Source organism: Heptranchias perlo, chromosome 1 (assembly GCF_035084215.1).
Source record: "Heptranchias perlo isolate sHepPer1 chromosome 1, sHepPer1.hap1, whole genome shotgun sequence".
Lineage (NCBI taxonomy): Eukaryota > Metazoa > Chordata > Chondrichthyes > Hexanchiformes > Hexanchidae > Heptranchias > Heptranchias perlo.
Window position 1 is genome coordinate 11,531,435 of NC_090325.1, and position 27,257 is coordinate 11,558,691.

General features: G+C 45.2%; 1 protein-coding gene across 2 annotated transcripts in view; it reads right to left on the reverse strand.

Annotated features, from left to right (window-relative positions):
- The window catches only part of LOC137316523 (dedicator of cytokinesis protein 2-like), a 1,021,473-nt gene that overhangs the window by 684,393 nt on the left and 309,823 nt on the right, over positions 1–27,257 (reverse strand). For both annotated transcript variants that reach the window (XM_067980505.1, XM_067980471.1), the window contains exons 21-25: positions 21,347–21,447; positions 13,826–13,960; positions 10,630–10,741; positions 7,603–7,673; positions 2,039–2,145 (exon numbers count right to left, since the gene is read on the reverse strand). In XM_067980505.1, coding sequence (XP_067836606.1) covers positions 2,039–2,145; positions 7,603–7,673; positions 10,630–10,741; positions 13,826–13,960; positions 21,347–21,447 — 526 coding nt within the window. The remainder of the gene's footprint in view (positions 1–2,038; positions 2,146–7,602; positions 7,674–10,629; positions 10,742–13,825; positions 13,961–21,346; positions 21,448–27,257) is intronic.

The window sequence follows — 27,257 nt, forward strand, 5'->3', positions numbered from 1 at the left end:
CAAGGGCAGCAGGCAAATGGGAACAACACCACCTGCACGTTCCCCTCCAAGTCACACACCATCCCGACTCGGACATATATCGCCGTTCCTTCATCATCGCTGGGTCAAAATCCTGGAACTCCCTACCAAACAGCGCTGTGGGAGAACCTTCACCACACGGACTGCAGCGGTTCAAGAAGGCGGCTCACCACCACCTTCTCAAGGGGCAATTAGGGATGGGCAATAAATGCCGGCCTCGCCAGCGACGCCCACATCTCCCGATTGAATCAAAAATTTATGGAGTAGGATTTCCTCGGAGTTCTCCCGATTTCCCGCCGCAATTTGGCCGGAAATCGCGGAGAAACGGCGCAACCAGCTGCTTACGCCGTTTCTGACAGTGTCGCGTCGGAGTTAAGGCGGGAGAATCATGAGAATCTTGCCAAAATTCCAGCCGTACTTTTTGTTCCACTCCCCGTATCCCAAGGTCTGGAATACCTTTCCACGGACACCAACAGCACTCAAATACCTTTCCCAAGTGCTCAACCTTCAATTGTGAACCGAGGCAGTGAGTCTGAGAAGACTTGTCAACTGCCTGAAAGGGCGGTGGAAGCAGACTCAATAGCAACTTTCAAAAGGGAATTGGATAAATACCTGAAGGGTGAAAATTCACAGGGCTATGGGGATAGAGCAGGGGAGTGGGACTAATTGGATAGCTCTTCCAAAGAGCCGGCACAGGCACGATGGGCTGAATGGCCACCTCCTGTCCTGTAACTACTATGATACTATGAACTGTGAACGGCACTGCAGCCAAGCTGGACCTTCCCATGTCAGTGAGGGGAAGAAGGGGTGACGATTCGGAGCAAGAAGGCTGATTGAATTTTCTACCCTCCCTCCACCACAGCCACGTGGCACCAGTTTTAGCACCAACCGCTGCAACTGAGCAGGTACGAGCAGCCCACGGCCTTAATGAGAACGAACTTCAGCAAGGGGGGGGGTCACAGACAGGGCACCCCATGGATCACTGCCTCGGAGAGGGTGCAGAGAAGATTTAAAAGAAATGAAAGAAAGACTTGCATTTATACCATGCCTTTCATGACCTCAGGATATCCAGAATTGCTTTACACTCATTGACGTACTTTTGAAGTGTAGTCACTGTTCTAATGTAAGAAACGCAGCAGCCAATTTGCGCACAGCAAGGTCCCACAAACAGCAATGAGATAATAACTAGATCATCTGTTTTTAGTGATGTTGGTTGAGGGATAAATATTGGCCAGGACACCAGGGAGAACGCCCCTGCTCTTCTTCAATATAATACAATGGGATCTTTTATATCCACCTGAGAGGTTAGGCAGGGCCTCAATTTAACATCTCATCTGAAAGACGGTACCTCCAACGGTGCAGCACTCCCTCAGTACTGCACTGAAGTGTCAGCTTAGATTGCATGCTCAAGTCTCTGGACTAGGACTTGAACCCACAACTTCTCTGATTCAGAGGCGAGAGGTGCTCCGCACTGAGCCACAGCATGATGCTGGGGCGAGGGACTTTAGTTATACGGAGAGACTAGAGAAGCTGGGTTTGTTCTCCCTTGTTACAGCAGAGAAGGTTATGGAGAGATTTAATAGAGGTGTTCAAAATTATGAAGGGTTTTGATAGAATAAATAAGGAAAAACTGTTTATACTGGCCGGAGGGTCGGTAACCAAGGGATGCAGATTGAAGATAATTGGCAAAAGAACCAGAGATGAGACAAGAATAATTTTTTTTCGCAGCGAGTTATGATCTGGAATGCTCTGCCTGAAAGGGTGGTGGTGGGAGCAGATTCAATAGTAACTTTCAAAAGGGAATTGGATAGAGACTTGAAAAGGAAAGTAATTGCAGGGCTTTGGGGAAAGAGCAGGGTGAGTGGGACTAATTGGAAAGCTCTTTCAAAGAGCCGGCACAGGCACGATGGGCCGAATGGATTCTATGAAGAGATGTGGTCAAAAGGAAAATTGACTTTGCTTCTTTTTCTCCACTTCAAGTCCGATTACTCTGCACAAACAAGGAGTCCCCAGGCCTTACCTTCTCTTTGAAAGAGTTCAGTGTTGACAATTGCTGTCATTGACTGTAATTTCTGTTTAACCAGTCGTTCTGGAGGAAGGTTCATGATGAAATCATGCAACAAGTGACTACAAACAAAAAACAAAACAAAATCATGTTAGCAAAGAGGACATTGAATATTCATGAGATATATCAGCATGATCTGAGCAAACATCGAACATTAGTGCAGAAGGGTCGGTAACCACAGGATACACATTTAAGGTAATTGGCAAAGGAACCAGAGGTGACATGAGGAAAAAAAAATTTACGCAGCGAGTTGTAACGATCTGGAACGCACTGCCTGAAAGGGCGGTGGAAGCAGGTTCAATAGTAACTTTCAAAAGGGAATTGGGTAAATACTTGAAGTGGAAAAATTTACAGGGCTATGGGGAAAGAGCAGGAGAATGGGACTAATTGGATAGCTCGTTCAAAGAGCTGGCACAGACACGATGGGCCGAATGGCCTCCGTTTGCGCAGTATCATTTTATGATTCGATGATATCAGCATATTTTGAGAGCGTTAAGTATTAATGAGCTAGGCATAATCCGAGAGAACGTTGAATATAAATAAATGCATCTGAAAGATCTCGCAAAGAGAAAACAGAATCCAGATTAAAATAACCCTTGGAATTCTTTCTAATTTAATTTCTGGCAATGGTTGTACTTGTCATGGAAAGGGAGCTCCGTCCTGGGGAATGGAACATTTTCACACTTTTTTTAACCCCAAGATGAGGAGAATGCTCCCTTCTAAATCACAGTGACCTTTCCATTTCCCATCCTGTGGCTCAGCTCAAAGTTGTCAGTTTAATGCGATTTTTGGCCATTTCTACCCTGATCACTCACATCTGGATTGTTTGCGCTCATGAAAGTGCTGCGAGTGGAATATCTTCCCATTGTTTTGTGCAGCGTCGCTAACTCCAAGTTCAGATATAAATTTTTTTTTTAACCTGACTTGCGATGGAAGTCAACGGAAAGTAAGTAAAATCGGGAAGGCGTGTGAAACGGGCGGCCGATCTGATCCCGTCAGACCCCCGCCGGGCGGGTTAGGTTAAAATTATCCCTCCCGCCCCGCACCATACCACCCCAGGTCTCAGAGCTGACAGGAAACATTTTATAATTCACCGCACTATTGTTGTAAATGAACTGGAGGGTTTTATTAACATGATCTCTGAATGCAAGTACCAGTCTCATTTGGATTTTTCATGCAGCAAAAACCCCCTCACAAGATGGTCCGTTTAGTAAAAGCACTATCGCAGTTGGAATTTATGGTGTTTACTGTGGCAGTAGTTGGGGCATTACATTGGCCTCAGTGTCCCTCTCCCAGAAAGAAGTTGGGGGGGGGGGGGGGAAAGCGTCTTGAGAACAAGGCCAGACTTGCCCGTGGATGCCACCCTCCAACAGGTGGCATTCAATATCAAGGCTCACGCATAAAGAAGGGGCATTTGGGTGAGATGTCGATAACTGGAGCAAGAGTCATCTCCTACAGAGCAGGAGAGAAATTTTAAGGAGTAGAATTTTTTTTTCAGGACAAAGGCTTTACACGTAGAATTACATGGAATGTACAGCACAGAAACAGGCCATTCTGCCCAACTGGTCCATGCCGGCGTTTATACTCCATACGAGCCTCCTCCCAATCCTCTTCATTTAACCCTATCAACATGTCCTTCTATTCCTTTCTCCCTCAAGTGCTTATCCAGCTTCCCTCAGCTTTGTGATTATTCTATATAGATATCCAGAAAGGATATTTTTTTAAATTCATTCTCAGGATGCGGGCACTGCTGGCAAGGCCGGCATTCATTGCCCATTCCTAGTTGCCCTGAGAAGGTGGTGGCACGTCTTCTTATTGAAACGTTGGTAGACACAACCGAGTGACTTGCTAGGTCACTTCAGAGGGCAGTTAAGAGTCAACCACTTTGATGTGGAACTGAAGACACGGATATGTCAGACCAGGTAAGGGCGGGAGGTCTCCTTCCCTAAAGGAAATTAGTGAACCAGTAGAGTTTTAACGACAATCCGACTGCTTTTTATTTCCAGCATTTCCTTTTAAATTCTCAAACTTCCATTTTGGGATTTGAACTCCCGTTCTCTGGATTACTAGTCCAGTGACATAAGGCGTGGGGAAGAGGAAAGCAAGAAACAAAGTTAAATAAAGGAAGCATTTGAAAAGAAAATATCAGGGGTTAGTGGGGTTAATTGGAAGGGCCTGCGGAGGCTATCTAATCAAAGGGAGGTGAATTGAGGGCCGGGAACTGCAAAATTGATGAGCGACTCAGAGTCAGGCACAGAAGTAAAAAATATAATGGGAAAAAGATTAATTTCAAAAGGTTGGCATATTACAACACTAAGTTCAGCTGGGTTCGAGTGTAGCTAAGGCTGAGGAAACTAAGGTCTCCAGTCAGATATGTGTGAGGCTTTCTGACATAAATTAATTAGGCTGCAGTCGTCAATGAACCTGGGTTAAGAACGCAAAAATGCCCTGAAACTATACGTGAGATGGCTCTAAATCACCTGAGAAATTGGGAAGTGTATTTCTGTGAGCTGGAGCCTGATGCTTTTAGGGACATGGGAACTGCTAGACAAAAAAAGACCAAGGTCCATCTAGTTTGCCTTCGACCGTTCTGCTGGTCGCCTCACGGAGTTGTTGACTAATCATAGCAATCAATCTCTAACAGTTAGCCTACAACGGACCCAGACATGAGACGAGGAAAACCCCCAATGGTGGAGAGCTTTGGGAACCGTAGGCCACACTGGTGCAGTAGGGAGTGTTGTTGCCAGGTTGAGGCCTGGGGCACTGTGGGGTTAAAATGCCACCCTGGTGCAGTAGGGGGTGCTGTTACCAGTTTGGGGGTCAAGCATAGTGGGGTTAAAATTCCAACACTCCATTAACTGTAATAGGCACTCAGTCGTGGGCTGCGAGTCTGCAATTTTGCGACAGGGAGTCCTGGCCAGTTCCAGGAGCGGAGAGCTTCAGAATTTTTACCCCAATGCTGAGGTGAACTAGAGGGGGAACTTCAAAATCCAATACTTCCTCGACACTGCGCAGTTTGCACAGATCTGAGCCTCGACTCTTCTACCTGCACAGAGCACGCCAGATAAAATCAGACCTGTGACTATCATCCTTGTGTTCAAATCCCTCCATGGCCTCGCCCTTCCCTATCTCTGTAACCTCCTCCAGCCCTACATCCCTCCGAGATCTCTGCGCTCCTCCAATTCTGGCCTCTTGCACATCCCCAATTTCTATCGCTCCACCATTGGCGGCCGTGCCTTCAGCTGCCTAGCTCCTAAGGTCTGGAATTCCCTCCCTAATCCTCTTCATCTCTTTCTCCTCCTTTAAGGCACTCCTTAAAGCTTACCTCTTTGAACAAGCTTTTGGTCACCTGTCCTAATATCTGCTTTATGTGGCTCAGTGTCAAATCTTTGTCCGATAATCGCTCCTGTGAAGCATCTAGGGACGTTTTTACTACGTTATAGGCACTATATGAATGCAATTGCTGTTATTGTTGTTATCATCTAGCTGGCGTGTGTCTCAGTGCCAACTGCTGTAAGCTGGGTAAACTGTAAACCCATTGTGGCAGCTTAGTTAATACTTAACATTAGGACAAGCTGTGCTGCTGCTGATGGTTCATTTGTTCAGCATCTGTGGTGCGCCCAGCAACAGTATAAACAGCACACATCTCCTGAACAAGCAACTCGTCGCTCCTGTGCAAATAGCAACAGTTTGACGTCAGCAGAAGTAGTTTGGTGGGGGGGGGCGCTCTACATTTGGACCTCAACGGGGAGGGGCACAGTCAAGCTCCTGATTGCTGCCCATTCGCCCTTGCTCGTGCGTCTGGAAGTTGGGTCAGAGAACAGAACCGGCCTCAGCAGCAATGCCCCCGCAATTGGGGGATCTGCCGACTTTTACTGTCTTTCTTCGCGAGGAAGGACGGTCGCTTGGGCAGTATTCTGAGGGATTTTGGTATTTGCGGAGCCACCTTCAGGAGGGATGAGGAGAAAGGAGGAGTGAAAGTAAACAGAGAGAGAAGAAAAAGAAAGAAAGAAAGAATGTGCATTTCTTTAGCGCCTTTCACGACCTCAGGACATCGCAAAGTGCTTTACAGCCAATGAAGTACTTATCAAGTGTACTAATGGAGGAAATGTGACAAACAGTTTGCGCACAGCAAGCTCCCACAAACAGAAATGTAATAATGACCAGAACATCTGTTTTTGTGATGCTGGTTGAAGAATAAATATTGGTCAGGACACCAGGGAGAACTCCCCTGCTTTTCTTCGAAGTAGTGGCATGGGATCTCTTACGTCCCCGAGAATGGAGACGGGGCCTTGGTTTCACGTCTCATACTGAAAGACGGCATCTCCGACGGTGCAGCACTCCCTCAGTAATGAACTGGCAGTATCAGCCTAGATCTTGTGCTCAAGTCTCTGGAGTGGGGCCTGAACCCAAACCCTTCTGACTCAGAGGCGAGAGCGTTACCCAGTGATCCAGGGCTGACACCGTGAAGGTGGGCAAGTAGGCAAACAGCAACAGGCCCCGTCAGATACCCGCGGGATACGAGTGTAACACATGTATCGGTCAGTATTTAATCTATTGTCAATTTTCGCCATGACCATCCACAGCCTTTAGAAACAGCTGCCTTTCCTTTAACTTGACTCCCCCACTGAGCTACAGTGCCTCGTTTCACTGAATCATAGAATCATACAGCTCACAAGGAGGCCATTCGGCCCATCGTGCCTGTGCCGGGTCTTTGAAAGAGCTGTCCCATTAGTCCCACTACCCCTACTCTTTCCCCACAGCCCTGCAATTTTTCCACTTCAAATATTTATCCAATTCCCTTTTGAAAGTTATTATTGAATCTGCTCCCACCACCCTTTCAAGCAGTGCATTCCAGATCATAACAACTCGCTGCGTTAAAAAAAAGTCTCCTCATCTCCCCCTCTGGTTCTTTTGCCAGTGGACATGTATGAGCCTCGAGAACAAGTGTCAACGTGAAAATTAACCGCAGGACTCATCGCCCAAGCCCAAGAAGAACAAGAGCAGCAGGCACATGGGAACACCACCTGCACGTTCCCCTCCAAGTCACACACCATCCCGACTTGGAAATATATCGGCCGTTCCTTCATCGTCGCTGGGTCAAAATCCTGGAACTCCCTACCTAATAGCACAGTGGGAGAACCTTCACCGCACGGATTGCAGCGGTTCAAGAAGGCGGCTCACCGCCACCTACTCAAGGGCAATTAGGGATGGGCAATAAATGCTGGCCTTGCCAGCGATGCCCAAATCCCATGAACGAATAAAAAAAAAATCCTCTCCTCATCTGACGTCCATGGAAGTGCACCTTCTGGCAAATCAACATCTAGAATCTTGGTCAATTGTCTTGCACCCCCACCCCTCCATCCCAAATGTGGACATCAATTGCCGGTCCCTGGATGAGATAGGCTGAGGAGCTGAACCCGGGACCTCCCTGGTCTGTGTGTGGTGCCTCTACCCAATTAAACATCAGGGTGAGATTCCAGGCCCCCATTGACTTTTATTGCAGAATAGCTGCCTACCTCAGTAAGAGAGGATCAAATATTGCTGCAACGTCCTGCAAGACTGTCGGCAAGTACTTGAGGGATGCGCCCTGAAAACAACAGGAATGAGGGAATGTGGTTAATTCACGAGTCATCACACTCCTGCACTCTCCAACCATGATATGATGTAGTGGGTCCCACTTACAATCAACTTTAGAAAGATCAAATACTTTCGAAAGTTCATAAATATTTTTCCACTGTTAAATATCCCAAAGACTCGGAAATTCTGGTGCAGAAAGAGGCCAATCAGCCTATGCTTCCTGTACTAACTTCCCTCATTTACCACAATGTAACGTTTACTGTTTTCTTTCTTCATGGGATTCATCTTGTTTGCCTATTTTCAGATATTTTTATAATTTTTACTCCTTCCATCAAAAGCATGCTTTTTCTTTTGTTGATGCCTTTATTTTTGGTTTTCAGTAAAACTCTTCGCTTCCTTTTCGTTCCCTGAATTTTAGCTGCTCTCCGCCCATTGGAAGCCCAAAATTGCATCGGGGCCCCTAAATACATCATAGAACGTTGATTTGCACATTGTACATAGGACTCCCGCCCGTTTCCCGGTCCGTTCCAAAATGGCGGCTGGCTGGACGTCAGCAGGAACGGGGCTGTAAGTGCGGCATCGTGATTTTCAGCCAGTTCCCACCAGAAAACACAGGCTACCCCCACTCTGCCTTGTTACACTATTGGATTTTTTTTCCCAACCTTCCTACTCCAGATCTCTATCTCAGATAACTCTCACAGATTGGTCCCAACTCACTCTACCCTTTGAGAGCATCTTCACTCGCCTTAATATCCAGCTAAGCTTTCTGTAACATGCCTTGGGTAATGAACAGAATGACCTTTCCATTAATTATTTTAGCTATTAGAATTATCCCATGCCTCCATAAGGCTTCTCTGCTGTCTTCAACAAGCAGTGAAGCATAGAATCATAGAAGTTTACAACATGGAAACAGGCCCTTCGGCCCAACATGTCCATGTCGCCCAGTTTATACCACTAAGCTAGTCCCAATTGCCTGCACTTGGCCCATATCCCTCTATACCCATCTTACCCATGTAACTGTCCAAATGCTTTTTAAAAGACAAAATTGTACCCGCCTCTACGACTGCCTCTGGCAGCTCGTTCCAGACACCCACCACCCTTTGAGTGAAAAAATTGCCCCTCTGGACCCTTTTGTATCTCTCCCCTCTCACCTTAAATCTATGCCCCCTCGTTATAGACTCCCCTACCTTTGGGAAAAGATTTTGATTATCTACCTTATCTATGCCCAGTATTATTTTATAGACTTCTATAAGATCACCCCTTAACCTCCTACTCTCCAGGGAAAAAAGTCCCAGTCTGTCTAACCTCTCCCTGTAAGTCAAACCATCAAGTCCCGGTAGCATCCTAGTAAATCTTTTCTGTACTCTTTCTAGTTTAATAATATCCTTTCTATAATAGGGTGACCAGAACTGTACACAGTATTCCAAGTGTGGCCTTACTATTGTCTTGTACAACTTCAACAAGACATCCCAACTCCTGTATTCAATGTTCTGACCAATGAAACCAGGCATGCTGAATGCCTTCTTCACCACCCTATCCACCTGTGACTCCACTTTCAAGGAGCTATGAACCTGTACTCCCAGATCTCTTTGTTCTATAACTCTCCCCAACGCCCTACCATTAACGGAGTAGGTCCTGGCCCAATTCGATCTACCAAAATGCATCACCTCACATTTATCTAAATTAAACTCCATCTGCCATTCATCGGCCCACTGGCCCAATTTATCAAGATCCCTTTGCAATCCTAGATAATCTTCTTCACTGTCCACAATGCCACCAATCTTGGTGTCATCTGCAAACTTACTAACCATTCCTCCTAAATTCTCATCCAAATCATTAATATAAATAACAAATAACAGCGGACCCAGCACCAATCCCTGAGGCACACCGCTGGTCACAGGCCTCCAATTTGAAAAACAACCCTCTACAACCACCCTCTGTCTTCTGTCGTCAATCCAATTTTGTATCCAATTGGCTACCTCACCTTGGATCCCGTGAGATTTAACCTTATGTAACAACCTACCATGCGGTACCTTGTCAAAGGCTTTGCTAAAGTCCATGTAGACCACGTCTACTGCACAGCCCTCATCTATCTTCTTGGTTACCCCTTCAAAAAACTCAATCAAATTCGTGAGACATGATTTTCCTCTCACAAAACCACGCTGACTGTTCCTAATCAGTCCCTGCCTCTCCAAATGCCTGTAGATCTGGTCTCTCAGAATACCCTCTAACAACTAACTTACCCACTACAGATGTCAGGCTCACCGGTCTGTAGTTCCCAGGCTTTTCCCTGCCGCCCTTCTTAAACAAAGGCACAACATTTGCTACCCTCCAATCTTCAGGCACCTCACCTGTAGCTGTTAATGATTCAAATATCTCTGCTAGGGGACACACAATTTCCTCCCTAACCTCCCATAACGTCCTGGGATACATTTCATCAGGTCCCGGAGATTTATCTACCTTGATGCACGTTAAGACTTCCAGCACCTCCCTCTCTGTAATATGTACACTCCTCAAGACATCACTATTTATTTCCCCAAGTTCCCTAACATCCATGCCTTTCTCAACCGTAAATACCGATGCGAAATATTCATTTAGGATCTCACCCATCTCCTGTGGTTCTGCACATAGATGACCTTGTTGATCCTTAAGAGGCCCTACTCTCTCCCTAGTTACTCTTTTGCCCTCTATATCAGAGCTCATTATAAGTTTGAACTTGATTTACCTAAGAAAAGATGAACTACATAGAATAGAATTACTTATAAGTTACAGCACAGAAACAGGCCATTCGGCCCAACTGGTTTGTGCTGGTGTTTATGCTCCACACGAGCCTCCTCTCTCCGTACTTCATCTCACCCTATCGGCATATCCTTCTATTCCTTTCTCCCTCATGTACCTATCGAACAAATGAATAAATGAAATTCCTTTGGCCGCTGGTTTATGACCTTGCCTTGAGAGGTATTTACCTGCATGAGTAAAGTGTTGCCTTCCAGCGTTGACTCCATCAGGATGTTAAAGGTCTCAAACAGTTTTTGCACCGATTCCTCGTATTCCTTCTTTTCCTTCCCCTCATACAGCCTGAAACGAGCCAATGCTTGGTTAGGTATGCTTTTCCCCTTTTGTCATTTTTTTTTAAAAATGCTTAATAGCTTGCCTGGCAGTGTTGGGTGAACTTTCAGGTCAAGGATTCACAAGGATGATACCAGAACTGAGAGGAAATACTTATCAGGAAAGGTTGAACAGGCTGGGGCTCCTTTCTCTAAAAAAGAGAAGGCTGAGGAGTGACCTGATTGAGGTCTTTAAGATAGTGAAAGGGTTTTGATAGGGTAAATGTAGAGAAGATGTTTCCACTTGTGGGGGAGACCAGAACTAGGGTCCATAAATATAAAATAGTTGCTCATAAATAGGCTACAATGTGGAACTCGCTACCACAAGGAGTGGTTGAGGCAAATAACATAGATGCATTTACGGGGAAGCTAGATAAACACATGAGGGGGAAAGGAATAGAAGAGTATGCTGATAGGGTGAGATGAAGTAGGGAGAGAGGAGGCTTGTGTGTACCATAAACATCAGCATGGACCAGTTGGGCCAAATGGTCTGTTTCTGTGCTGTAGTTTCAATGTAATTCGATGTAACCAGTGATCAATTGCCACTTCAGATCCTATTCTCACTCTAATCATTCATTGTTCATCTCTTGCACCATTCCAACGAAACTTAACGCAAGCTTCAGGAACAGTACTCTCATCTTTGTCCTGGATGCTCTGCAGAACCCTGGCACGTGTCAGCCATGGCTCAGTGGGTAGCAGTCCCACCTAAAGTCAGAAGTTTGTGGGTTCAACACCCAATCCAGAGACTTGAGCACAAAATTCTAGGCTGACACTCCAGCGCTGTACTGGGGGAGTGCTGCACTGTCGGAGGTGCTGTCTTTCAGATGAGACGTTAAACCGAGTCCCTGTCTGCCCTCTCAGCTGGGCGTAAAAGATCCCACGGCACTATTTTGAAGAAGAGCAGGTGCCCGGTGTCCTGGCCAATATTCAGGCCCCAACCAACATCTGGTCATTTTCACATTGCTGTTTGTGGGACCTTGTTGTGCACAAATTGGCTGCTGCGTTTCTTACATTACAACAGTGACTAACACTTTAAAAGTACCGAATTGGCTGTAAAGCACTTTGGGATGTCCTAAGGTCATGAAAGGTGCTAAGATCTTTTTTCAGCCCAGAGTTGTCTTCCAGTTAGTTTCTCTCACTCATTCCCACTTCATTCCCTTCCATTTTCATGGTGTTTCCCAACCCTCCCCTCCCTTTCTCTGATCAATACTGTAAAAGGGGATCAGTATCTCCCAGTTTCCAGTTCTGACAAATGATTATTTGCTGCATTTTCCACTTTGGCGATTAAACTCTGAAGTAACTCAAAGAAAATCCCTTATTGCCACCCTTATTAAACTGCCAGTCGAGGGCAGGGTGCTTTGTGCAAGAAAAAAAGAAAGTTTTGCATTCATATAGGCCTTTCAGGATGTCTCAAAGTGCTTCACCTCCAATTAATTATTTTTGAAGTGCAGCCACTGTTGTTATGTAGGCAAATGCGGTAGCTAATTTTTAAAAATTCTCTCTCAGGATGTGGGTGTCACTGGCAAGGCCGGCATTTATTGCCCTTGAGAAGGTGGTGGCGAGCCGCCTTCTTGAACTGCTGCAGTCCCTGTGGCGAAGGGACTTAATTCCCCTTTTAATTATTTAATTTTGTCAAAGCTGTTCTGACAGGAAGACTCTGTTTATCACTGATTTTTATGCTCACTGAGGCAAGAAATATCTATGCTGGCATCAATGAAAAGATTTAAAATAGAATAGAGGAGCAGAGGGACCTTGCTGTGCAGGTACACGGGTCATTAAAGTTGGTAGCACAAGTAGATAAGGCCATAAAAAAGGCAAATGGAATCCTTGGTTCTGGTTTTGTATCCAGAGGCATAGAATACAAAAGCAAGGAGGTACAGTTGAGCATGTACAAGGCCTAACTTAGGTCATAGCTGGAGTACTGTGTACAGAAAGAATAGGAAGAATATAAAAGCATTGGAAAAGGTGCAGCATAGATTCAAGAGGATGTTACCAGGATGAGGGTTACATTTATGAAGAGACAATTGAGAAATTATAGCTATTTTCTCTTTAGTTGAGAAGGTTAAGGGGTGACTTGTGAGGTCTTCAGGATTATGAAGGGCGAAGACAAGGTCAGTGGTGATCGATTGTCCCCAATGATTCGCACAAAAAGAATTAAAGGGGAGGTTAGAAAACATTTCTTTACACAGAGGCTGGTTAGAGTGTGGAATTTTCTGTCTGTTGAAGCAGACACCGGGGGGTAATTTTGATATCCAATAGAAATTAAAATCAGGAGAGATGTATAGCAGGCAGCTGAATTGATAGCGCCCGATTTACACTATCACCCAAAGTGAAAAAGTACCCCCGCAAATTCTCTTAAAAAGAATGAGATAGTTTCTTGAAAAAGAGGATTATTAAAGTAATTTTTACATTAATTTTTATTTTTAAATAATTAAACAGATTTACAGTAATTGACAAAAAAAATTATAGGGGAGATGAGGAGAATTTTTTTTTTTACACAGCGAGTTGTTATGATCTGAATGCACTGCCTGAAAGGGTGGTGGAAGCAGATTCAATAGTAACTTTCAAAAGGGAATTGGATAAATACTTGAAAGGGAAAAAAATTGTAGGGCGACAGGGAAAGGGCAGAGTGAGTGGGGCTAATTGGATAGCTCTTTCAAAGATGGGCCGAATGGCCTCCTTCTGTGTTGTATGATTCTATGAGCTGGGTACAGGTGCCTAAACTTAGTTCACATGAGGCCCTTACTGCTCAAAAAAGGAAGGGACTTTCAGCCCAACAATCTGGGCTGGATTTGGGCCAAGGTCCAAGAAGCTAACCAACAGCAGCATCGAGCCACCTCAGTCTACCCCCTTGAAAGGCTCCTGCTGGGTGAAGGACACCACCACATTTAGGCCAGATACTCAGTTCAAGCATTTAACAGACGGTTAACAGATGAGATGGCCACTTTCTAACAGTTTTGCAGGAGCAGTACAGACGTTTGGTGTTCAGGATCGACACAGCAGTGATCCTGGGAAATCACTCAATGGCACGGCCAAGTGATAGAGAGGGACTCACTGCGAGTAGAGGCATCTTGACCGAACTGTGAACTTAAAGATGTACTCTAATGCTTTAAAGGCTCGCTTCAGAGGTTCGCATTCCAAGCCACGGCTTGCAGTTTCGACGTAGTCTGTCAACACAGACATCAGCTTCCTGTAACGAGAAGGGGTCCAATATTAGAGAGAGCACGAACTCAAAAAGGGCGGAATATTCTATACACGGTTTGCCTTGCGCCGTTTTCTCCCCTTCTCCCCTGAAGGCACGGAGACTTGCTGAAGAATGGTCCCCTTGAGAGTGGGCCGCTTGCCCGAGTTGCCATTCTTCATGACTGAGCAAAGCCAAGGAGTGCTGTGAAACTATTCGACCGTGGTGGGGAGTAAGGGAGCATCACAGTTGATTTCGATTCTGCGTTCGCTGTATTTCCACACACTTTTCGAGCAGGAATCATCAGGTACCAGTCAGGAGCAGGAACCTAATCCGATTTTCCCCCTACCTTAGGCTTAGGAGTACTGAGGCAAATGGTAACACCCATGTTGCGGAGGTCAGCAAATCAGCACAGATGGGGGACATTCCATATTAAACTTACCAGCAGAGCATTCTATACATTGGTAACCCCTTGATGTTAACTCACTAACTATTAATTCAAAATACCCAATGAGATAGCTGGGGTTTTGGTTCCTGCATCTTGATTGGACAATCAAAACCAAGCTTATCCAAACAGATGCTCTAATTTACTCACTGCCATTCAATGATGTTAGCTGATTGGGCAAATCGCTCAGGCCAACTCAATCAGGAACCAATCCAACAATGGGCTTCAACCTTGACCACAGAAGAGTTTCCTTGAGATATTTTTCCATAAGGACTAGAATACAAGGGGGTACAAGTTATGCTATGGCTATACAAAGCCCTGGTTAGACCACACCTGGAGTACTGTGTTCAGTTCTGGGCACCGCTCCTTAGGAAGGATATATTGGCCTTGGAGAGAGCGCAACGTAGATTTACTAGAATGATACCTGGACTCCAAGGGTTGAATTATGAGGAGATTTTATACAAACGAGGGTTGTATTCCCTGGAATTTAGAAGGTTAAGGGGTGATGTGATTGAAGTTTTCAAGATATTAAGGGGAACTGATAGGGTGGATAGAGAGAAACTATTTCCGCTGGTTGGGGAGTCTAGGACTAGGGGGGCATAGCCTAAAAATTAGATCCAGGACTTTCAGGGGTGAAGTTAAGAAACACTTCTACACGCAAAGGGTGGTAGAAGTTTGTACCTCTCTTCTGCAAATGGCAGCTGATGCTGGCTCAATTGTTAATATTAAATCTGAGATTGATAGGTTTTTATTAGCCAAAGGTATTAAGGGATGTGGGGCTAAGATACGGAGTTAGGTCACAGATCAGCCATGATCTCATTGAATGGCGGTACAGGCTCGAGGGGCTAAATGGCCTACCTTCTTCCTATCCTACACCAACCTTTCTGAGTGAGGTTGCCAAATTTAGTACCAATCAGTGCTGAATTAGAAGTTGCTTTGTGCTACGGGCACCTGCCCATGTTTTGAGACTGCTCACACTGAAAATGGGGTTTTTAGAATTTTATCATAGAGTGTAGCAAAAATACATATTGTGAAGATGGTCCTGCTTAAAACGTCAAAACACATCTTGTTCTCCACAGATACTGATTGACCCATTGTGTATTTCCAGCATGTTCTGTTAAAATATGGCAGAACCAATCAGTGTCATGCAAGCTGTTATGCTTTGGGGTTTTTTTGGCTAAATGTTAAGGGGAAGGGATATTTAGGGGGAAGCTAGATAAACACATGAGGGGGAAAGGAATAGAAGGTTAATGCTGATAGAGTTAGATGAAGAGGAGTGGGAGGAGGCTTGTGTGGAGCATAAACACTGCAAGGACCAGTTGGGCTGAATGGCCTGTTTCTGTGCTTTACATTCTATGTAATTGTTCTCATGTTGAGTTTCCCTCGGTCATCCATGCTGGCGAGTCCTCTCTCACTATTACAGGGAGTGTACCTTTATCTGCCCTATATGTAGGTAATATGTAATATGTATTTCTGTTATTGGTTAAGTCATGTTTCCTTTACGTTGCCTTGCTTGAGTTCAGAAGGCAGGAGAACACTTCACGAGACTGTGTGCTTAGGTTATAAATTGCAAAACAGCTTTATTAACCAGTAAATGGATAGCTTAAACAGAAACAATGTCACATTGTAGATTTACAGTTGTTACAGGCTTAACTAACCCCCTCAGATTTGATAAAAAAAATATCAATTGCATCTGCTGTGCTAAACTGCATTGTAAATTGAACCTGATACAAAGTCCCTGAATATTATCCTCAGAGCGGCTATTTGTTTCAATCCATTCACAAAACCGATCTAGCTTAGTTAGTAGCACTTTTGTCTCCGAATCAGAAGGTTGTGGGTTCAAGTCCCACTCGACAGAGTTGAACACATAATCTAGGCTGACAATCCAGTGCAGTACTGAGGGAGTGCTCCATTGTTGGAGGTGCTGTCTTGTGGATGAGACGTTAAACGGAGACCCCATCTGCCCTCTAAGGTGGATGTAAAAGATCCCATGGCACTATTTTGAAGAAGAGCAAGGGTATTCTCCCCAGTGTCCTGGCCAATATTTATCCTTCAACCAACATCACTAAAAACAGATTATCTGATCGTTATCTCATTGTTGTTTGCGGGACCTTGTCCAGAATAAATTGTCTGCTGCGTTTCCTACATTACAACAGTGACTACACTTCAAAAGTACTTCACTGGCTGTAAAGCACTGTGGGACGTGCTGAGGTCATGAAAGATGCTGTATCAATGCAAGTTCTTTCTTTTTTTTTACTTATGTTGACTAATTGTGGCAATCAATCTCTGTCAATTAGTTTATAACAGAGACAGACATGAGGTGCATTCCCGATTTCCATCGCAAGACCATTGGCGGCCATGCCTTCAGCTGCTTAGGCCCTAAGCTCTGGCATTTTCTCCCTAAACCTCTCCGCCTCTCTCTCCTCCTTTAAGACGCTCCTTAAAACCTACCTCTTTGACCAAGCTTTTGGCCACCTGTCCTAATATCTCCTTATGTGGTTTGTTGTCAAATTTAGTTCAATAACGCTCCTGTGAAGCGCCTTGGGATATTTTACTTCATTAAAACCACTTTATAAATGCAAGTTGTTGTTGTATAAAACTTACCACACTCTTGTTCCCTCCCAACTTGAGACCCCAGCCCCCACTTTGAGTACTCCCGAGCCCTTGCACCCACATCCGACCCCCCCAACCCGCCGCCCCCACAGGATGCTTTGCTCCCAGGGGCAAAGGGCCTCTGGGCCTCTGCCTGCTCCTTCTTGCATCCCATCCTCCTCCCACCACCAGCCTCCCCCCACCCCCCCCCCCCCCAACCTTCTCCCAAGCTGAGCCCCCTCTTCCCCATTCCATACTGATCCCAGATCCTTCCTGGTCCCATTGCTCCAAGTTACTCCTTGGCTATGTTCATAAAAGCTGCTTGCTTTCATACAGGAATGTAGGAACATAGGATTTGCTGGATGAACGAAGACCATGGTCATGGAATTACATCGAATGTATAACAAAGAAACAGGCCAATCGGCCCAACAGGTCCATGTCAGTGCTTGTGTGCCGCACGAGCCTCCTCCCTCCCTACTTCAACTAACCTCATCAGCATATCCTTCTATTCCTTTCTCCCTCGTGTTTATCCAGCTTCCCCTTAAATGCATCTATGCTCGTTGCCTTAACTATTCGATGTGGTAGCGAGTTCCACATTCTAACCACTCTCTGGGTATAAAGTTTCTCCTGAATTCCCTATTGGATTTATTAGTGACTATCTTATATTTATGGCCCCTGGTTCTAGTCTCCCCCACAAGTGGAAACATCTTCTCTATGTCTACCCTATCAAAACCTTTCATAATCTTAGACACTTCTATCAGGTCACCCCTCAGTCTTCTCTTTTCTAGAGAAAAGAGCCCCAGCCTGTTCAATCTTTCCTGATAGGTATAATTTCTCAATTCTGGTATCACCCTAGAAAATCTTTTTTGCACTTTCTCCACTGCCTCTATATCCTTTTAATAATATGGTGATTAGAACTGTTCACAGTACTCCAAGTGTGGTCTTACCAAGGTTCGATACGAGTTTAACATATCATCTCTGCTTTTCAATTCTCTAGAAATATCCCTCTAGAAATAAACCCCAGTGCTTGGTTTGCTATTTTTATGGCATTATAAACTTGCGTTGCTACTTTTAGTGATTCGTGTACCTGTACCCCTAAATCCCTCTGCTCCTCTACCGCATTTAGGCTCTTATTTTCCAAGGAGTAAGGTCCATTAAGTTTACCTTCTGCCATCCTGGTAGTAGCATGATACAAGGATAATGGAGTTGTTTAATCCATCTTTCAGATGAGACGTTAAACCAAGGTCCTGTCTTCCCTCTTGGCTGAACGTTAAAGTTCCCAAGGCACTATTTCGAAGAAGAGCAGGGGAGTTCTTCCTGGTGTCCTGTCCAATATTCATCCCCCAAACAACATCACTAACACAGATGATCTGTCATTATTATATTGCTGTTTGTGGGATCTTGCTGTGCGCAAATTGGCTGCCGTGTTTTCTACATTATAACAGTGAATGCACTTCAAAGTATCCTTTGGCGGTAAAGTGCTTTGGGACATCCTGAGGTTGTGCTAGGCTCAATTTTTTGGTCTATCTATTTCTCTCCAATGGCTGCAAATGAACCTTTCAATTTGAACAAGACAGGCTGAAAAATACTTCCTCAAAAAATGACTGGGAAACACAAAATTTAAATACATGTCTCTGAAATTCAATAACAGTTGCCAATCAAACATGTATACAAGTATAAACCACAAGCTGCCTGTGTTTCAATTGGTTGCTTTCCTCCCTTGGACATCTTGCGAGACACACCTAAATTGTGGGCTATTGTCAGAAGATGCTGGGATATTTTCTGTGAGTGAACTTGGTTTTTGTCCCGATACGAATGGTGACAGAAAAAAAGAAGCCAATACCATTCGACATATATAAAACATGTGTCAACATATGTAATAAATGACCTGATAGCATCAAATGTCACTGATTGCATTTGCTGCCTTATATTCTTTGAGCCATTTCATACCCCTCTATATACCTTGCTCACCCTGTATCACCTCCCTTGCCTCCTGCCCAGTTTTGGACTCGGCAAGAGGTAGCAACCCAAATATCAGTGGCATAGAACCTCACAATGTCATAGCAGGAGACTGCAATACAAAACAGCTGTCTCTCGCCAGCAATTTTAACACATTAACACCAGGCAAGAACAGGCCATTCAACCATTCAAACCCATTCATAGCTCATGGACATCCTTACCACGCCACCCGTTGATTCCCAATTTCAGGGAACATTAAATTCCTTCCCCTGAAAAATTTCAAGCAGAGTTATTACTATCTCTATAATTCTCAATATTGCCTCTCAGCTCCTCATTAAAAGTGCCAACTGACCCTAATATCCAACCTTACTCAAGGCTTGTTAGTATTGTACTGGTATTTTCTAGTCTATGCTCATGGTCCAAGTTAAATAGTTTGTTAATTTCAAACTCATCTGTATCTTTCATTTGGCAAAATAACAAGTAGGAGACACTGATGGCGTAAAGATATCTCTCTTTATAGCAGTAACAACTATGTGGAGATTCAGTAGAACGTGTTTCTGCTTTAATACCTTCAACCTGCACAGTTATCTCCCCTTTAATCCCCACTTTATATTACAGAACTGCTTCAATAATACAATGAACCTCCCATGGCCTTGCTCAGTTAGTCAGAAGAAATGATACGTCTTTTACTTGTTGTTGCAACAGGCCACAATGGGTACCTGGGTGACAGGTGCTATAGTGCCACCAGTGATGGGAGGGCTAAATAGCAGACATTGCAGTGTTACCTGTTAAAAGTAACGGGTGTCACCATTGTACTTTAGGCTTTACCTCGAAGCATTACCAGTGTCACAAATCATCACAACAGGAAACAGATGTGACAAACAAGAAGCTTCAAGGATGTGGAGATTGGGACTCCTGCCACCTGGATAGTCCTAGATCTCCAGGAATTAAAGGTTAATCTCCCGGACACTCCTGCGAGCAACCTGGGAGAAAGATCATCGGGACATTTGTTCCGCACCGGCCAGACTCACAACGAACAGCAAAGCCGCAATGTGCCCAGGATGCAACACGGCCCTGGCACATGCACGCGCCACATGCGGGCTCTTTAAAAGAACTATCCAATTCGTCCCACTCCCCCGCTCTTTACCCATGGCCCTGCAATTTTTCGTTTTCAAGTATTTATCCAATTCCCTTTTGAAAGTTACTATTGAATCTGCTTCCACCGCCCTTTCAGGCAGTGAATTCCAGATCATAACAACTCGCTGCGTAAAAAACATGGCACAGGGAAGTTAAATTCTGAGCGCTAGATCAAAACGGGGCAAGATAATGGAACCTGATGTCCATAAATTTAAACTAATAAGAAAGAGACCAGATGGAACCCCCTCACATAAAGGCTGTTAAATGCCTAGAATAATCTGCCTGGCAGGGTAATAGTAGAGCAAGCATTTAGCAGCATTCAGAACACCATGTGTTGGATGCTAGGCTGGGACAGTTGGAATCAACAACAACAATTTGCATTTATATAGCACCTTTAACGTAGTAAAACATCCCAAGGCGCTTCACAGGAGCGATTATCAAACAAAATTTAACACTGAGCCACATAAGGAGAAATTAGGACAGGTGACCAAACGCTTGGTCAAAGAAGTTGGTTTTGAGGAGCGTCTTTAAGGAGCGGAGAGGTAGAGCAACGGAAAGGTTTATGGAGGGAACTCCGCAGCTTAGGCAGCTGAAGGCACGGCCGCCAATGGTGGAGCGATGAAAATCGGGGGTGCACTAGAGGTAAAATTGGAGGAGCGCAGAGATCTGAGAGGATCGTTGGGCTGGAGGAGGTTACAGAGGTAAGGAGGGGCGAGGCCATGGAGGGATTTGAAAACAAGGATGAGAATTTTAATATCAAGGCTTTGCCAGACCGAGAGCCAATGTCGGTCAGCGAGCACAGGGGTGATGGGTGAACGGGAGTTGGTGCGAGTTAGGATACAGGCAGCAGAGTTTTGGATGAGCCCAGGTTTATGGAGGGTGCATCCAACAAGGTCGGGCTTTTGTTTGTGCCGAATGGCCTCTTCCCTTCCTTAGCTTATATTCTTAATGTAGCTGCAACTTGAGCTACCTGTAGAAAATGGCAGAGATTCTCTTATCAAGCCCCGTTCCTTGTATTCATACTACACGGCTGTCTCCTAGGCAGCTCTTTCTAACAAGGATTAGCTTCTTCCTAATCCAAGCTCACCACAACCATCTCCTCCACCTTGCAGTGCGAGCATTTCCTTTGCTGAGAACTGCACTTGCTTCTGTTCAGGGTTTTACAGATCCAATTGAAGTTGTGGGCCTTTGACTGATCTACTTAAATGCTAACTTGCTTTGAACCTATACGCAGCGGAAAAATATTTTTTTGCCGGACGTACTTATAAGCCAAGGTAGCGCTGAAGTGCTGTCGGATGTAGGCTTCCAGGACAGCGTTGAAGTGTTGGAACTTCCTGTCTGCTATCAGCCCAATGAGAAACACCTGAAATCACAAAGAGGTATAATTTACATGTTAATACATCAATCTTCAACTCTTCTTTTCCAATCAAACAATCCTCGCTCCCTCCCCAGTTTTTTTCTCCACGTAGAATTATACAGCACAGAAGGAGGCCATTCGGCCCAATGTGCCTGTGCCGGCTCTTTGAAAAGAGCTGTCCAATTAGTCCCACTCCCCCGTTCTTTCCCCATAGCCCTGCAGATTTTTCCTTTTCAAGTATTTATCCAATTTCCTTTTGCATGTTACTATTGAATCTGCTTCCACCATCCATTCAGGCAGTGAATTCCAGATCATAACAACTCGCTGCATAAAAAAGTTTCTCCTCATCGCCCCCTCTGGTTCTTTTGCCAATTATCTTAAATCTGTGTCCATTAGTTACTGACCCTCCTGCCAGTGGAAACAGTTTCTCCTTATTTACTCTACCAAAACCTTTCAAAATTTTGAACACCTCTATTAAATCTCCCATTAACCTTCTCTGCTCTGAGGAGAACAATTCCAGCTTCTCTAGACTTCTTTCCAGAAGATTCTTGCTTTCTTCTGGGGTACAGGCCCTCGTACATTGGCTGCCCTCTGATATCTTTCCTAAATGACCCATATTCGCGTGTGAGATTACACAGTGAGAGTCGGCAGGCTATAAGACACAGAGGGAATCTTAACTGAGTCTGATCCTAACCTTGCCAGACATCCATACCAAAGCAGGGGTCATTAGATAACAATATGGGGTGGCTGATCTTTTTCTTGGCACTAAAGCAAATTGTAACACACATTCAAATACCTGCACAGGAAGGATACATCCTTCAGTTTTGTTAGAAAAGAAAATTAAATTGAGATAATTTTCAAAGAAAAAAATATTTATTTATATAGCGTTTTATCACATCCATGAAAGATTGTCGTAAAAACCCAACTGGTTCATTAGGGAAGGAAACCAGCTGTCCTTACCCTATACATGACTCCAATCCCACACCAACATGGTTGACTCTTAAATGCCCTCTGAAGTGGCCTAGCAAGCCATTCAGTTGTATCGAACTGCGAGAAGGCCCACCGCCACCTTCTCAGGGCGAATAGGGATGGACGATAAATGCTGACCTTGTCAGAGACACCTACATCCCGAGAATGAATTTTTAAAAAGTGCCTGGCTTCCCCTTTCTTGCCTTCACTGATAGAAGACACGACTGAGGTCGAGTACAGGAAACTAAGTGGGCAGACCTGTGCCCTCATACTCTAAGGCACAGCACATTGGGAATCCCAGTGCATTGTGCCACTCAGGTGCTGGACACTAATGCTTGCTTGAACATATTTTTTGAAAGAAATTATTTATAGATTTATAGCCTTTCCACTTTCAGTCTTGCTTGTCAACCACATAATTCAAGCCCAGAGGGTGGCACTTTCTAGGTCACATTTCCATGGCAACCATCTCAGATGCTTAGTGAACAGTGAGCAAGAAGTTAGATTTAGCGGCCTAGACCACGCTGTGTCTGTTTCTTTCCTAACCATCCACGCCAGGACATTCTCTCCATATCACATCCCAGCCAGGAAACTTTAGAGACCAACATTTACCCAATTTAGATAGAAAGAAAGAACTTGTGTTTACACAACACCTTTCACAACCTCAGGACGTCACAAAGCGCTTTACAGCCAATGAAGTACTGTTGAAATGTAATCACTGTTGTAGTAAACGCGGCAACCAATTTACGCACAGCGTTGAAACGTATAACATTCCTAGAGGGCTCGGTAGGGTAGATACGGAGCAGCTGTTGCCCCTGGCTGGAGAGTCTAGAACTAGGGGGCAGAGTCTCAGGATAAGGGGTGGGCCATTTAGGACTGAGATGAGGAGGAATTTCTTCACTCAGAGGGTGGTGGATCTTTGGAATTCTCTACCCCAGAGGGCTGTGGATGCTCAGTCGTTGAGTATATTCAAGGCTGGGATAGATAGATTTTTGGACTCCAGGGGAAACAAAGGACATGGAGATCGGGCGGGAAAGTGGAGTTGAGGTCGAAGATCAGGCACGAGCTTATTGAATGGCGGAGCAGGCTCAAAGGGCCGTATGGCCTACCCCTGCTCCTATTTCTCATGTTCTTATGTAGCAACGTTCCACAAACAGTAATGAGATATGTTTTTAATGATTGAGGAATAAATGTTGGCCAGAACACCGGGGAGAACTCCCCTGCTCTTCTTCAAATAGTGCAATGGGATCTTTTACGTCCACTTGAGAGGGCAGACGGGTCCTCAGTCTAACATATCATCCAAAAGATAGCACTTTGCAGAATGCATCACTGAAGTGTTAGCCTCGATTATAGACTGAAGTCTCTGCAGAGGAACTTGAACCCACAGCCTTCATGTCTCAGAGGTGAGAGTGCTTCCAGCTGACGCATAGCTGCCACCTCCCTCCCTGCCTTCAAAAACTGAATTGAAACTCCTCTTTCACTGTGCTTTTGTCCCCCTCCATCTAGAGTAAAGAAAGAACTTTCATTTATGTAACACCTTTTACGACCTCATGTGTCCTAAAGTGCTTTACAGCCAATGAAGTACTTTTGAAGGGCTGTTGTAATGCAGGAAACGCAGTCACTGTTGTAATGCAGGAAACGCAGTCACTGTTGTAATGCAGGAAACGCAGTCACTGTTGTAATGCAGGAAACGCAGTCACTGTTGTAATGCAGGAAACGCAGTCACTGTTGTAATGCAGGAAACGCAGTCACTGTTGTAATGCAGGAAATGCAGCAGCCAATTTGCGCACAGGCAAGATTCCATAAACAGCAATGCGATAAATGACCATTTAATCTGTTTTAGTGATGGTGACTACAAAAAAAAGAATTCATTTGTTGTGGAGTGCTTGAGAACAGCTCAAGGAGATGAAAGGCGTTACACAAATAGAATTTTTTTTCCTTTCTCTCGCCCACTTCCATAACTTCACAAGAACACACTCGTGTATTCCACAAAAAGGAGAGCTGTGAAGAGAGGGGAAAAAAAACAGGTAAAGACAGAGAGAATTGAATGGGAGGGAAGGATAGAATGCTGTGTGAATGCCACTTAGCTGTTCCCTACGCTCCATGAAATGGACCCAACTTGGACAATGCTTACAATTTTATCAAAAGGTGACACCTCAGCTAAACGGCTGGAGACGGGAAATCTCACATCAAGGATTGATCCAATGGGGCCAATTACTGTCCCTGTTTTCGAGCAGGAATAAGGCAGTAGCAGGTTGAAAATTGCAACCCGTTACTTACCACCTCGTTCCCACTGACGTCCATCCATGGATATCTGGATCCTACACTGCCTGTAGGACCCTGATGCAATTTTGGTGATCGACTGGGCAGAGCGGGAATTCCCGCCCGCCGAAACCGAACATTGAGCGGCCAAACCAGCAGTCCTTAAAGGGCCGCTCTGCAAATGGGGACAAAAATTGTTGCCAGACTGATTTTTTTTTGGTGGAGTCAGGACGTACTACTACTGGCTTGGCTCCACCCAGAAGCTGCTGGATTTCCCCCCCAACTCCCTCCCCATCATATTCTAAGTGACAGCCAATCATGAAAAGGGTTCGGACCTCTCGCTGGTCCCATCGGGTGGGAGGCGCCAATGCTCTCCGCCCACTGCCCGCCCGATGTGCACCTGAGACAAAAATTGATCCTGATGTGACTGCCGCTTCACCTTAGTTACGAGCTCATGTCAATAACGAATTGCATCGTCCAATGGCAACCAGCACAAAATCTGCAGTAAATTCTGAGGAAAATGCTTAAAAAAATTCATCAATTCAGCTGCAACTATTGTAGATCTTTTTTCTTAATGACAAAAACGTTTTTTTATCAAATAAACAAAAAACAGGATCAGAAGGAGTAAGCATCTTTTTTTGATATTCTGCTGAATAACACCAGGCAGCTTGAAATAGAGCCTGGGGTATCCCTTTAATGTCTGTCACCGTAGCAACTAGAAGCTAACAAGCTAAATATAACAAATACCAGAGCCCAGTGACACATCGACCCTCTACTGTCAAGGACACATATGAACACAGCTTTCATCTTCTTCAATTACTGAAACGAGGATTTCTTTAAAATATTGTTACGCTGTTCTGAAAATCGCCTCCGCTAGGCCTGTTGCCATGGAGGCATTAAATGCCCTCATTGACATTATGCCCCTGAACGTGTTTTTTAAGCAGTGTTTTATTCATGCAGTCACTGTTATCGGGGTAGTGTGCTGAAGCCGCAATGTTGACCACACCATGGATCGAATATGGGGCCTTCCTAATCAGCACAGCTCAGCTCCACACCACATGGTTCTTATGGCCAGTGGGAGGATATTTTAACGAACTCCGCAAAGCAAGAGTAGACTGCCCTGCATTAGCCGACTGTGAAACTGCTGATAAATGGTCGCAGATCTTTCCCATCGCTATTCTTCGTTCTCGCCCTCCAATTTTCTTCACTTACTTCCCACCTGCCCATGTCTGATCCTATTCACGCCCGAATCCGGGTACTTGGGAATTTATACCCCGTTAATTTTAAAAACCCTTGCATTTGTTTTTATTTGTTCATGGGAAGTGGACATCACTGGCAAGGCCAGCATTTATTGCCCATCCCTAATTACCCTTGAGAAGGTGGTGGTGAGCCGCCTTCTTGAACCGCTGCAGTCTGTGTGGTGACGGTTCTCCCACAGTGCTGTTAGGAAGGGCGTTCCTGGATTTTGACCCAGCAACGATGAAGGAACGGCGATATATTTCCAAGTCAGGCTGGCGTGTGACTTGGAGGGGAACGTGTAGGTGGTGTTGTTCCCATTTGCCTGCTGCCCTTGTCCTTCTAGGTAGTAGAGGTCACGGGTTTGGGAGCTACTGTTGAAGAAGCCATGGCGAGTTGCTGCAGTGCATCCTGTGGATGGTGCACACTGCAGCCACAGTGCACCGTTGGTGAAGGGGGTGAATGTTTAGGGTGGTGGATGGGGTGCCAATCAAGCGGGCTGCTTTGTCCTGGATGGTGTCGAGCTTCTTCAGTGTTGTCGGAGCTGCACTCATCCAAGCAAGTGGAGAGTATTCCATCACACACCTGACTTGAGCCTTGTAGATGGTGGAAAGGCTTTGGGGAGTCAGGAGGTGAGTCACTCGCCGCAGAATACCCAGCCTCTGATCTGCTCTTATAGCCACAGTATTTATGTGGCTGGTCCAGTTAAGTTTCTGGTCAATGGTGACCCCCAGGATGTTGATGATGGGGGATTCGGCGATGGTAATGCCATTGAATGTCAAGGGGAAGTGGTTAGACTCTCTCTTGTTGGAGATGGTCGTTGCCTGGCACTTGCCTGGCGTGAATGTTATTTGCTACTCATCAGCCCAAGCCTGGATGTTGTCCAGGTTTTGCTGCATGCGGGCACGGACTGCTTCATCATCTGAGAGGTTGCGAATGGAACTAAACACTGTGCAATCATCAGCGAACATTCCCATTTCTGACCTTATGAAGGAGGGAAGGTCATTGATTAAGCAGCTGAAGATGTTTGGGCCTACTGCACTGCCCTGCCCTGAGGAACTCCTGCAGCAATGTCCTGGGGCTGAGATGATTGGCCTCCAACAATCACTACCATTTGTCTTTAAATTCCTCCATGGCCTTGCCCCATGCCATAATCTTTGCAATCTCCTCCAAGCTTACCCTGAACTCGACGTTCCTCTGAGTCCACCCTCTTATGCATCCCATCTTCCCTTTCTCCCACCTTTGGTGGCAGAGCCTTCAGCAATGTGGAATTCCCTCCCTAGATCTCCAAACCACATCTCAAATTTTCTCAAAACCCTTGGACCAAACTTTGGGTCACCCCTCCTAATCTC